The 12,942-nt window shown below is 39.8% G+C and overlaps 2 protein-coding genes across 2 annotated transcripts in view; one reads left to right on the top strand and one right to left on the bottom strand.

Moving 5' to 3' along the window:
* LOC132391742 (rod cGMP-specific 3',5'-cyclic phosphodiesterase subunit beta-like) overlaps window positions 1-12,942 on the bottom strand; it is an 82,402-nt gene that overhangs the window by 54,791 nt on the left and 14,669 nt on the right. The window contains exons 2-4 of the mRNA XM_059965309.1: window positions 4,226-4,378; window positions 4,041-4,130; window positions 2,744-2,884 (exon numbers count right to left, since the gene is read on the bottom strand). Coding sequence (XP_059821292.1) covers window positions 2,744-2,884; window positions 4,041-4,130; window positions 4,226-4,378 — 384 coding nt within the window. The remainder of the gene's footprint in view (window positions 1-2,743; window positions 2,885-4,040; window positions 4,131-4,225; window positions 4,379-12,942) is intronic.
* On the top strand, window positions 205-1,425 carry LOC132390856 (general transcription factor II-I repeat domain-containing protein 2-like). The gene is made up of 2 exons (XM_059963394.1): window positions 205-1,083; window positions 1,169-1,425. Exon 1 carries the CDS (start codon window positions 477-479, stop codon window positions 1,077-1,079), a length of 603 nt encoding a protein of 200 aa, XP_059819377.1. The 5' UTR covers window positions 205-476; the 3' UTR covers window positions 1,080-1,083; window positions 1,169-1,425.

Below are 12,942 nucleotides of genomic sequence, written 5' to 3'. Positions count from 1 at the left end.
GGCTCCCGAGCCATTTGTGGCTCTTTCACCTCTGTGCTGCGGCTCCCTGTGGCTTTGGGAAATAATTGGTCAGTATTTAATTAAAATGTATTTTATGTTAGTTTGTTAGCTTTTGAAATGTAATTATGGTGATCTTGTACATTTCCTGCCACATCCGAAACGGCTCACAATTAGCCGGCATTCCGGCTAAGGGAGATAGCCTACGGGGGTTTGTGAGTACGCGTCTTTTGCAGCATCTGCGTCCATGGGGGCTGGGTTGAGGGAGGCTTAAAAGCAAGGCTGTTTAGTTCGAATAAAGCTATCTTTGACTGCAGTTTACTGACACCGCTACAACGTGTTTTTATCGCTGGCTGTCCAGACGGAAGGTGCTGAAACGCTTTGTCGCGTGTCTGGAAGAAGTGAAAACTTTCCTGGGCAGCAAAGGGCTCACCTTTCCTGAGCTGGAACAGCCAGAGTGGCTGGAAAAGCTACACTTCATGGTAGACATGACAGCGCACCTGAACACGCTGAACACAGCTCTTCAGGGGAAAGGACGTACAGCCCTGCACATGTTGGAGGATGTTTTGGCATTCAAGCGCAAGTTGACAGTGCTTGCCAGAGATTTACAGAAAGGCACTTTGTCTCACTTCCCCAATTTGAGAGAGTTCAAACAAGGTCACGACATGATAATTTCGGAGTATTTACATTCTGCAATCATCGCAATGCAAACATCGTTTGGGAAACGCTTCTGTGAGTTCAGAGAGGAAAAAAACACATTATCCTTCCCGGTCACTCCCTTAAGCATCGATCCTTCCCTACTGAATACGACTGCATTGGCAGGTGTGAGTCAACCTGATCTTGAGATGGAACTGGCCGACATAGCCGACAAAGACATATGGGTGTCCAAGTTTAGACGCTTGACAGCAGACCTTGAAGATGTTGCCCGTCAGAAGGCCGTTCTTGCTCAGAAACACAAATGGAGTGATATTGAAAACCTCACAGATGACAGCTTGCGATCCTGTGTAAAGATGAAGGTGACATCATACAGCCCTGATGTGCAGACGCTGTGCGCTGAGGTCCAGGAGCAGAAATCCCATTAACCAAGTATGATAAATATTTTAATTGCCTATTATTTTACTTATATTCATATTTTTTCATAGTTCAGTGAAATAGTCCTTTCATTTTTCAGGATGACAGCTGGCTGACGTTATTTTTGGTTTGCTGCTGGCGGAAAATTTAAGTTCGGCGTTTTTCATAAATACAAGAAGGACTCAAATAGACATTGAATATTTTACTTAAAAGTAACTTTCAACCCAACGTCTTTTTTTCGGAGTTCAAAATGTTTTTGTTGCATGCAGAAATGTAATTTCGTTTTCTCTGCAGGAGTTCATCAATTTCATAAATGCAACACATTATAGTTTGTTTATACATAGCATAAAGGCAAAAAAAAACGTTGTATGCAGTGTTATTTCATTTTAAATGTCAAACGGGTTTTGCGGCTCCCAGTGTTTTCTTTTCTGTGGGAAACGGGTCCAAGTGGCTCTTTCAGTGGTAAAGGTTGCTGACCCCTGGCATAGACTGATGACCCACAGCAGGAGGCTGACTGTTTAAGAGATGCAGTGCAAGACAATGGGGTTGTTAATTGGGCCAATATAAAACCAGACAACATTGTCAAACTTATTAAGTTCAAGGAGGTTTGCAGACCAAATTGATACTGTCATTTAGTACATCAAATAGTTTATCCATCAATAGCTGAAAGATCTGTGTACTCAGGATCAACGTTCACAGTGTTTATTTTGTTTGTTTGGAACTCTGTCTCCAGAATCTTTTGGATAATCTACGTGAAGAGGGGACACACCATTCAAATACTGGGTACCAGCAGTTAAACTTGCTATGGAAGATAAAAAGGCAAGTGATCTAGCTTTTAAAGAATAGGTGGCTACAATATAACCTCTCTTTAGTGAGGATACCCATAGCTATCTATGGGGTAATCTATCTATCTAATAGGGCTTAAGGGCTTAACATCTTCATTTGAGTTTAGAATTTCACCAAAAGCAAAGCCAATACCATCACACAGGTGAATTACCTGTCTCATTCACCATCTATATTACAGTAAAATATAGTTGTATTAGTGTTGTTCTTTTATCATGAGAAACAGCTTTATCTACAACAAAACTAAATATTTAATATTTAATAAATATGTTTAGTACTACATGTAGCCAAGACATATCATTCTACCATTAGATAAAATGGCATCATGTTTTCACCTACGTTCATTTCATGACCAAATTACATGATCCAGACTCTCAGTGTGTAAAGGCAGGAGGCCTTGTACTGTAACCTCTCCCTACAGAGTATTTGTGGTGGCTGCACCAGGCCTCAGTAGAGTTATGTCATCAATATTTCAGGCTGAATGCAAATGAACTCAACTGAACCCTCGGTATTTGGCTTAGGAAAGTATTTGTGAATAGGTTTCATTGTTTAAGCCTAAATTTAGAACCACAGAACCATTGAACATTACAGCACAGAAACAGGCCTTTTGGCCCTTCTTGGCTGTGCCGAACCATTTTTCTGCCGAGTCCCACTGACCTGCAGCTGGGCCATATCCCTCTCATCCATGTACCTGTCCAAGCTTTCCTCAAATGTTAAAAGTGTAAAATAATATTCAGACACATAAATGATTTCATTGTAGACAAGATCCAATTCAATGGTTCTAAATGATGTGGTACTTAAATCAATATAATAAATTTAGCATGATCCAAACCTTCTTCTTGGTCATGTCTAGCAGTGCAACTGAGTACCTCTCACAGTTCAGGTAAGCTCTCACTGTATAAAGAGCCTTGTGAAACTGGCGCTCAATATCTGTCAGCTCCTCAAATACTTTGTTAGCCGACCATAAAAGAACCTACAGCAATGGAAAAAAAATCAGGATATTAGAATAAAAGGAGTGGATATGAAACTGAATGCTAGAAATGCATAATACAGCAACAGTTACTAGAAATATCTAACAAATCAGGTACCATTTTGGAGGTAGCAACAAAGCTGCTGCCTCACAATGCCGGAGACCAAAGTTTAATCCTGACATTAAGTGCTGTCTGTGTGAAGTTTGCATGTTCCCCTGTGACTGCACAGGTTTCCTCTAGGTGCTCTAGGTTCCTCCCACATCCCAAACACACGCATGTAGTTTAGATTATTGTACATACACTGGTGCGCAATGGAATTCCCTGTTCATGTGAAGTTCACAGTGTCAGTAGTAATAAGTCTGAAACACCATGAAGCAACTATCATTGACACCTTGACAGAAATGTAATCAGGCTCCCCCCAAGTCACACACCATCTTTGTCTTTAAAATATCTAATTCCAATTGTTAATTTATGCATGTCTTTAAACTCACTACTCTGGATGTACCATCATCTCATAGACCACCACACTCCATAAAGATTGTTTCCTCCAACCATCCTAAGGGCAATCAGGATGAATAATAAATGCTGAGCTTGTCAATAATGCTCATGACCTATGTAAATAAAAATAAACTATTTCCAAATCCCAAGTGACTGATTCTGCTAATTTGGAAATTGTCTTCCTTGGTGTTATGTTACATATATATGTCACAGTAATGTAAGTGAACAGTGAATACCAAGCAACTGGCTTTTCTTGGAGTGTGAATAGTTTATGTGAGCACTTAATGTAATGTAACAGTAGTTCCACATTCCCAATGTAATATTATGAAAATTACAACCTTTGCAAAATCTATGCATTCCTTGATCATAATCATAATAATATTCCTTGGGAATGCAGCAGAGATAACAGCAAGAAATCCTAACAGAAATTTTGCCTCAGCTCAAATAAAAACCAAAAATGCTGGAAACTTCAAGGAAAAATCTGTGGAAGAGAAACAAACTTGAAGGTCAAAGACCCATTTCTACCACAATCTATTCAACCTGAAATACCAATTCTTTCTCTTTCCACAGATGTTGTCAGGCCTGCTGAGTTTTTCTACTACTTTTAGTTTTCTTTTGGACTGCCACTGTCTGGAAATGTTTAATTTTAATTTCCTTTACCTGGCCTCTTCTGGTTTCACAGTTGTGAAGGTAGCTCAGATGATAGATTTTGAGGTTCAAACTGGCAAAGTTGAGATATTTCAAGAAAAGCTGAAAGAAAACAGATTATGCTCTGTAAATAAACCAAAACAAACATACTTGCTTTATATAAGAACTTGATTTTACAGATACATGGGAAGACTTACATCTTCATCATCTTCAGTGAAATGAGATCCATCTGTTTTATTGGTTGCCATTATCACAGCAACAACATCCTTCCCATTCATGATGGGAGTTGCAAGCACACTCTTTGTTTCATACTCCGTCAGCTCATCGACAAAACTGCTGTAAAAGCTGGACTAATCCGCAAGAAACAAACAATAATAAATTAGGTAGAAGAGAGGAGGGAGAGAATTTTCACAAATTAAATGCTATGCAGAATAGCGAGGAGAGTAATTTGCTTAGTTTTTATTTTATTTGATCTACATTTTCCAAGTATGATTTGAGAACAGCTGTAAAGACACAATGTCTACTGTAGAGACACTGGGACTGATATCTACACCACAGCATTACACTGTCTATAAGCTATATACTAATATGATTTTATGCATCATCCAATTTACAGCAAAATGAGTTATTTAACCTCTCAAGCCTTTCAGTCATTCAATGTCAAATCTCACCTGTGTCTATTTCATAAGCTTGCATTTCAGTCATATCCTTTAACATCTTTGGGTAAACTCAAATCTATCAATCAATCAAAATTAACACTTAATGTCAATTGTTATTTTCCAAAGAGTTTCACCTGTCCATTGCTTTTTGAAAGCACTTTCCCACTTTCACTCCTGAAAAGCCTTGCTGATATTTAGACTATTCCCTTTCTCCTAGACTTTCCATATAGGAGTAAGATTTAGTCTTGATTTATTTTCCTGTCATTTCTTCCTTAATGCTTTGAAAACTTGAAACCGATCAACCCTGAACTTCCCATATTCCAGGAGATAGAACTTTAGTATCAACAGTTTCCTCATAACTTAAGCCATAGAGTCTGGCTACATCCTTTTGTCTCCATAAAGAGTTTTCTGAAATTCTCCTCTCAAGATCTAATTAAAACTTGGACATAACTTCTATTGAATTGATTTACTCCCTTTGCCAAAGAATATTTTTTCCTTTAAAATATTTTTATCCCAATTCCTCTTTCTGGGTCCCGTGTAGAGCTTTGGACTCAAACTCCTGATGATGTCTCTAAAAGCAGGACAACACTGCAAGTTTAGTTCTCCTTATTTCCAGCTCAACCTCATAAGCAGAAAGTCTTAGTCTTTAATTTGCTGCTCACCACTTAGCAGATATGAAGTCAGCAAAGAAACATTCCACTCTACATGCAAATATAATGGCATATAGCCTCCGCGTTTTATCTGGGTCAAAAGAAGACCCAAACATACCTGGAAACTTTTCCATGTTTCTGACTCTGTTTACACTGGGATACACAAACCAATGGGCTAAAGGACTTTAGCACTGTTAACATGGAGCCTCAGGTTGGGGTTTTATTTATAAGACATAGATATCATTGGAAATGTTGGAAATTTGTCCACTGCTGGACAAGGAAGGTGATTACAGGTCCTCCCCAGGTTAAGGAAGGGTTCCTTCCATGAGAACTGTTCATAACCCAAGCAGTTCACAGGACAGAAATGCACCACAAACTGAGATTTTACTTGGCAGGAGATGCCTATGGTCTAGAGAGGCATTTTAAATCATGTTTTTCCATTCTTAATGTTAAAGTTGATTTTCACAAATTTAGCCTATCTTGGGCTAATTATGATATTCTTTTAAAAGATTTTACTGCAGATGATGTTTGAAATGCCATTATATGTCATGTCATATGACATAGATGTTCATGGTTTGGCATGATTGTTCTTGGCAAATTTTTCTACAGAAGTGACTTGCCATTGCCTTCTTCTGGGCAGTGTCTTTACAAGACAGGTGACCCAAGCCATTATCAATAATCTTCAGAGATTGTCTGCCTGGTGTCAGTGGTCGCATTACCAGGACTTGAGATATACATCAGCTGTTCATACAGTCACCCACCACCTGCTCCCATGGCATCATGTGATCTGATCAGGGGGCTAAGCAGGTGCTACACCTTGCCCAAGGTTGACCTGCAGGCTAGTGGACGGAAGGTGTGTCTTACACCTCCTTTGGTAGAGATGCATCTCCACTCTCATCCCCCACCCAAAAAAGCTATATGACACTTTTAAAAAGAGCACAGTTGTGGACTCAGATGGTGAGTCTCTAGACAGGAGTCACAAAATGGACAGAAAAATTATATAAACTAGAATGTATTCCGCTTGGACTTGATGAGGCAAAATTACAGCTAGTGTCAAGAACAGATGCCTGCAGCCAAGCAATAGTTGGTAACTCCACCTTGTTTGTCTCCCAAACACTTGTTCTTATATAGAGGCGGCATGTAGATTAGGCATTCATAAGCAGGGGAGAACCTTTAAAAGGCTAGCTCATTGGTGGATCTGAAATCACAAAGGCCAGTCCAGATACAATATATGCAGCAGAAAAATATTGGTAAATCAAATTAATGTTTTACTGATTACAATTACTAGCTCATTAATTAGTGATTGATTAACTGGTTGAACATAAAGTTTAAAAATAAGGGGACATGGTGAAGTGATCTTTCACTCAAAGGCTTGTAAGTTCTTGGTACTAGAGTTTTTGTGGAAGTTGGAACAGAGGCTTTTGAGGCAGACATATAGAGATATTTGTTAAGCAAGGGTTTAAGGGATCATCCCTGGTATGTGGCATCTGAAGATAGTGAACATGATCTTATTCTGTGATGGACCAGTGTTGAGAGGCCAAGCAGACTTTTCCTACTGCTGCACACAACGTATATTCTCAAGACTCAGTAAAACAAAACTGAGGCTTTTATAAGGCATTGGTCAGACCTCGCTTGGAGTATAGTGAGCAGTTTTGGACCTCTTCTCTAAGAAAGGATGTGCTGGCATTGGAGAGTATCTAAAGGAGGTTTATGAGAATGATCCAAGAAATGAAAGGGAAACATTTGATAGCCCTGGGCCTGTACTTGCTGTAGTTAAGAAGAATGGCGTCAAGAATCTCATTGAGTCCTATTGAATATTGAAAGGCTGAAATAGAATAGATGTGGAGAGGATGTTTCCTATAGTGGGGGTGTCCAGGACTAGAGGGTACAGCCTCAGAATGGTAGGATGTCCCTTTGGAACAAATATGAGAAGGAATTTCTTTAGCCAGAGGTGGTGACTGTGGAATTCATTGCCACCGATGGCTTGGAGGCCAAGTGATTGACTATACTTAAAGCAGAGGTTGATGGGTCCTTGATTAGTAGGGGCATCAACGATTACAGGGAGAATAGAGGAGCATTGGGTTGAGAGGGATAATAAGTCAGTCACCATGGAATGGTGAACGGACTCAATGGGCCAAATGGCTTGATTCTGCTCCTTTGTTTTATGGTCTAATTTATTACCATGAGAATCAAGTTCGCAGAATACAGCTAAAAATGTGGTTAGACACAAAAACAGCTAAGAACAAAGATGAAAAAGATCCTGCAAGGATGGTTACTAAAACATTGAACTAGTTAGAGCTGTCTTCAAAAACATCGGCAAAATCTGTTAGAGGTCCTGAAATTTATTTAAACTTCTAATCAAGGAGAATATATTTATTTTTATGGTAGGGCAAAATACTAAATCTTTAAATTTCTTAATAAATTCTCCAATAATCCCATGAAAGAATGAAGAAGAAATCTACATCTCAGAGAGGTGAGAGAATGCAGAATTCAGACACACAACATGAGGTTTAGCTGAACAGCACATATGTACTTAGTGGGAAATAGAAGTCTGTGAGAGAGACCAAGTTAGAAAATTTGATGGAGTTAAGAAGGGGTGAGAAGAGGTTCAAGAGAGGCAGAAACACTGTTAAAAAATCCACTAAATAACTTGTTTTGGTGCATTAAATTTAACATAATTCTCTTCCACATTTCAAGTCTGTCAATCACAGTTAATGGCACGAAGTCAGGACCCAGAGATGGAAGCACTTCACTGTATAAGAGTCAGGTGATGAGAGAACCAAAAGGATATTTGAAAGCAGACCTTGTATTGCAGGAATTAAAAGAGTTTTGAGAATAAGTGATCAGCACTGACTAGAAGGGCCTTGATGGCCTGTTTCCATGCTGTAATTGTTATATGGTTATAAAAGGCTCTTCATGAGGTTTCTACAGATTTGCAATCCACACTCAACACCCGCTGAGGAAGTTTTAAAGTTCCTCCAGCATTTTGTGTGTATACACTCGCTGAAAGTGTAAGAGAAAGCTGCAAGGACAACTTGAAAAAGTCTCGCTAACTTAGAGATATAATAAATCTATTAAATTATAGTAGCTAAAATACTAGTTATTACTAAATAATAAGTTAACTACAAGTAGGACAGTATCCATTCCATCGCACAGCCAAACACAATTTTCTGTACCACCACACTGCTACCCACAAACACCACATCATCATACCAACAAATATAATACATCAGCAACACAGTGCCAAAAATCAATACTACTCCACTGCTAAACAAACTCAGTACTCCACACCATCAGATTGGTAATGGCAATACACCAGACCACCAACCTGACAAACACAACGCACACAGTGTTACACTGAAAGAACAATACATAGGACTATCCCTCACATAAACACAAAATCTACAGCACCTCCCTGTCAGACACAACACTGCACATCATTCATCTGTTCAGTCCAATACAAAGCAACATTACAATGCCAAACAAGACTCTAAGGCATTGAACTATAAAGCATGTAGTATCACACCATGAGGCTGTGAAACAGTGATCCATACAATGACTTTACTAGACACCCCAGTATACCACACCAGTAAATGGCCAAATGCTATATTCTGTTTTCACAATTCCAAACACAAGGCACCACACCTGCCCTCTGGCAAACTCAAAACATTACCTCATCGAAAAACAAACAGATAAATAAATCTGTAGGTGTTGGAAATCTGAAACAAAAATATAAAATGCAGCAAGTACTCAGACAGAAGAATTGTAAAATACAAGACACCATATAATCAACCTGCAAAACATAGCGCGGAACAAAATCCCACTGCCTAACACAAAATGTACCTTCATTTTATGAAAGGCCAAACAACCACCCTCACTATTGCAAGCACACTATCACAGTGCTGGTTCCATGCACCATGCGTTCACAGAGCCAAAGACAATGCAACACCATCTTTACACCAAATCTCTGTGAGCCACTCAATTATACAGCCAAATGCACCACACCAATGCACTGCCGAGCACAGCACATTACAACATCTATTCCCAAATACATAGTATGGCAGTGTCAGATTGCCAATAGCAATAGAACAGTATATCACATTAGCAGGCACAACACATTGCTTTGTCACTCTTTAGATTCATAGAGTACTACAGCACAGAATAGATCCTTTGGATCATCTAGTCAATGCCAAACTATAGTTCTGCCTAGTCCCATCTACCTGCACCAGAACCTTAGCCCTCCATACCCCTCCCATCCAAGTACCTACCCAAATTCCTCTTAAATATTGAAATTAAACACTTCCACTGGCAGCTCATTCCATACCACCCTCTGAGTGAAGGAGTTCCTCCCATGTTCCCCTTAAACATTTCACCTTTCACCCATAACCCATGGCCTCTAGTTCTAGTCTGAATGAAATCTCAGTGGAAAAAGTCTGTCTGCATTTACCCTATTTATACCACTGATGATTTTATATGCCTCTATCAAATCTCCAGTCATTCTCCTGTGCTGCAGGAAATAAAGTCCTAACCTATTCAATTTTTCTCTATAACTCAGATCCTCAATTCCTGCCAACACCCTTGGAAATTTATCTTTACTCTTTCAATGTTATCATTAAGGGATTGGACATGTTAGAGACAGGAAACATGTTCCTGATGTTGGGGGAGTCCAGAACAAGAGGCCACAGTTTAAAAATAAGGGGTAGGCCATTTAGAACGGAGTTAAGGAAGAACTTTCTCACCCAGAGAGTTGTGAATCTGTGGAATGCTCTTCCTCAGAAGGCAATGGAGGCCAATTCTCTGGATACTTTCAAGAAAGAATTAGATAGAGCTCTTAAAGATAGCAGAGTCAAGGGATATGTGGAGAAGGCAGGAACGGGGTACTGATTGTGTATGATCAGCCATGATCACAGTGAATGGCGGTGCTGGCTCGAAGGGCCAAGTGGCCTACTCCTGCACCTATTGTCTATTGTCTATTGGTAATTTTTTTAAAAAGATGTTGCACCACCAAACCTGAACTATAACACCATCATATTGCAAAGCACAGTACACCAGAATATTAAACTACCAAGTGCAATTTATCACCTTTACAATGCTAAACACAAAACAAAACACCGCTACGTTGGCTACCACAGTACACTACACCATCACGTTGCCGGTCACAACATTCCATATCATTGAATGCCAAAGTAGATTATTGCACTCCATGTCAATATTATTAGGGTGTATTCTGAAATCATCGTATATAGCAAATATTAATTTCAACAACAATCAGTCTTCAAATCTGAATGTGGACTGTAGACGGAGTTTAAAATGCAAAGTTAGCAGGACTATTTCTATAGTTACAATGTTTTCATAATGCTTGTCTTGAGTTACAAGTATTTTCAAATACCTGGTTCTTCCCACCAAAAGACTAAAATAAGTGTTAATTACCATTTTATGTATTAATAATCATTTTGGTCTTTTGCTGGCAAGATCCAGATATTTGAAAATACCTGGAACTCAAGACAAGCATTATGAAGGCATTATAACTATAGAAATTGTCCTGTTACCTTTGTTCTTTAACATGTAAAGTGAGATGAGGTATTGGGTCAGGAATCCTCTTCTTCCAAGAGTGTCTCCAGAATGATGCCTCTTTGTGTGCTGAATAGAGGCTTCTATATCACCAGCTTCAAGTCTTGTTTATTGTCATTTAACTATACACACATATATAATGTATATAACCATATAATATATATAGAAATGTAAAGATAAAATCTACAGATGTATCACTCACAAATAACAAACTGAAGTGCATTAATATTATTATAAGGTATGGAACAGATTAGCCAGTGACACTTTGAATACAAAGTGGCAGGGAGTTCAGAAGCCTAATGGCATGGGGGAAGAAACTGTTTCTCATCCTCACCATTCTTGTTTTTATACATCATAATCTCCGGCCTGATGGTAGAAAGTCAAAGAGAATGCTGGATAGATGGGTGGGATCATTTATAATACTAAAGGCCCTGCATATGCAGGCCTCTCATAAATGTCCCCGATGGATGGTAGGGAGACCTCTCAGCTGTTCTCACCATCCTTTGTAGAGACTTCTGGTCTCAAGCTTGGCTGCTCCCATAACAGATGGAGATGCAACTTGTCCAGACGCTTTCAACGGTGCTCTTGCAGAATGCAGTTAAGATGGGTGGGGGGAGCCTTGTTTACCTCAACCTTCTTAGGAAGTGGAGGCATTGCTGTGCCTTCTTGTTCCATAAGGTAATATTAAGGGACTAGGTGAGGTCGTCTGTGATGTGAACTTGCAGGAATTTGGTACACTTGACTCTCTCTAAAGAGGAGCCATGTATTTGTAGAGGGGATGGTTCGTCTGCACCTTCCTGAAGTCCACAATTTTTTCCTTGCCCTTCTCCACATTCAGGCTTAGATTGTTCTTCTCACACCAATCCACCAGCTGCTCCACTTCCTCTCTATACTCCATCCCGTCATCATTCTTGATAACATCGACCACTGTTGTGTCACCTGCAAACTTGATGACACGGTTTGAACTAAATCTTGTGACACAGTCACTCATCAACAGTGTGAACAGCAGCAGGCTGAACACACAGCTTTGGTGAGCCCCAGTGCTCAGTGTAATGGGACAAGAGACATTGCTGCCCACACGGACTGACTGCAGCCTCCTGTTAAGCAGTCCAGTATCCAATTGTAGGGGGAAGTGCTGAGACCCAGCGAAGACACTTTCCCCACCAGGGGAATGATTTAGTGTCTCCCGGTGACTTTGTTCATAGTCACAACTTTTGTTCCCTCTAAGCTGTGGTTGTGAGCGTGTGCACACGTGTTCTTCAACCAGCACACAAAGGAAATTAACGTGCACGCAAAAGCTTAGTCACCTAAAATAATGTAGTAATTAATAATTATACTTATTGAAAACCTGTGCAAGATTCTGCAAAAGAGTGGACTGACACCGATGGATTCATTTCATTTTGCAAGCAGCAAAATTAACAAGATAAGAAAGCAGTATCTGGAAGACAATATTTCATGGAGTGACAAAGTTAAAGTTTTGCTAAGCCAAAACTGTGAAGAAAATGTCACAGTAGATACAAGTTTGCTGTTGACTTTTATAAATAGTCTTTGTGTTCATTTAGAGAAAGGTTTCCTGAAGATGAGGTACAAGAATGGTCAGCTTTTGATTTCTCCCCAGGGTTGCGTGCTCAGTCCACTGCTGTTCACTCTGCTGACCCATGACTGTGCTGCAACACACAGCTCGAACCATATCATCAAGTTCACCGATGACACGACTGTGGTGGGTCTCATCAGCAAGAACGATGAGTCAGCATACAGAGAGAAGGTGCAGTGGCTAACAGACTGGTGCAGAGCCAACAACCTGTCTCTTAATGTGAACAAAACAAAAGAGATGGTTGTTGACTTCAGGAGGGCACGGAGTGACCACTCCCCGCTGAACATTGGCAGCTCCTCAGTAGAGATCGTTAAGAGCACCAGATTTCTTGGTGTTCACCTGATGGAGAATCTCACATGGTCCCTCAACACCAGCTCCATAGCAAAGAAAGCCCAGCAGCGTCTCTACTTTTTGCAAAGGCTGAGGAAAGTCCATTTCCC

Source organism: Hypanus sabinus, chromosome 3 (assembly GCF_030144855.1).
Source record: "Hypanus sabinus isolate sHypSab1 chromosome 3, sHypSab1.hap1, whole genome shotgun sequence".
NCBI lineage: Eukaryota > Metazoa > Chordata > Chondrichthyes > Myliobatiformes > Dasyatidae > Hypanus > Hypanus sabinus.
The sequence above is the reverse complement of the archived record's forward strand: the minus strand, read 5'-3'. Positions and strand labels throughout refer to the sequence as shown.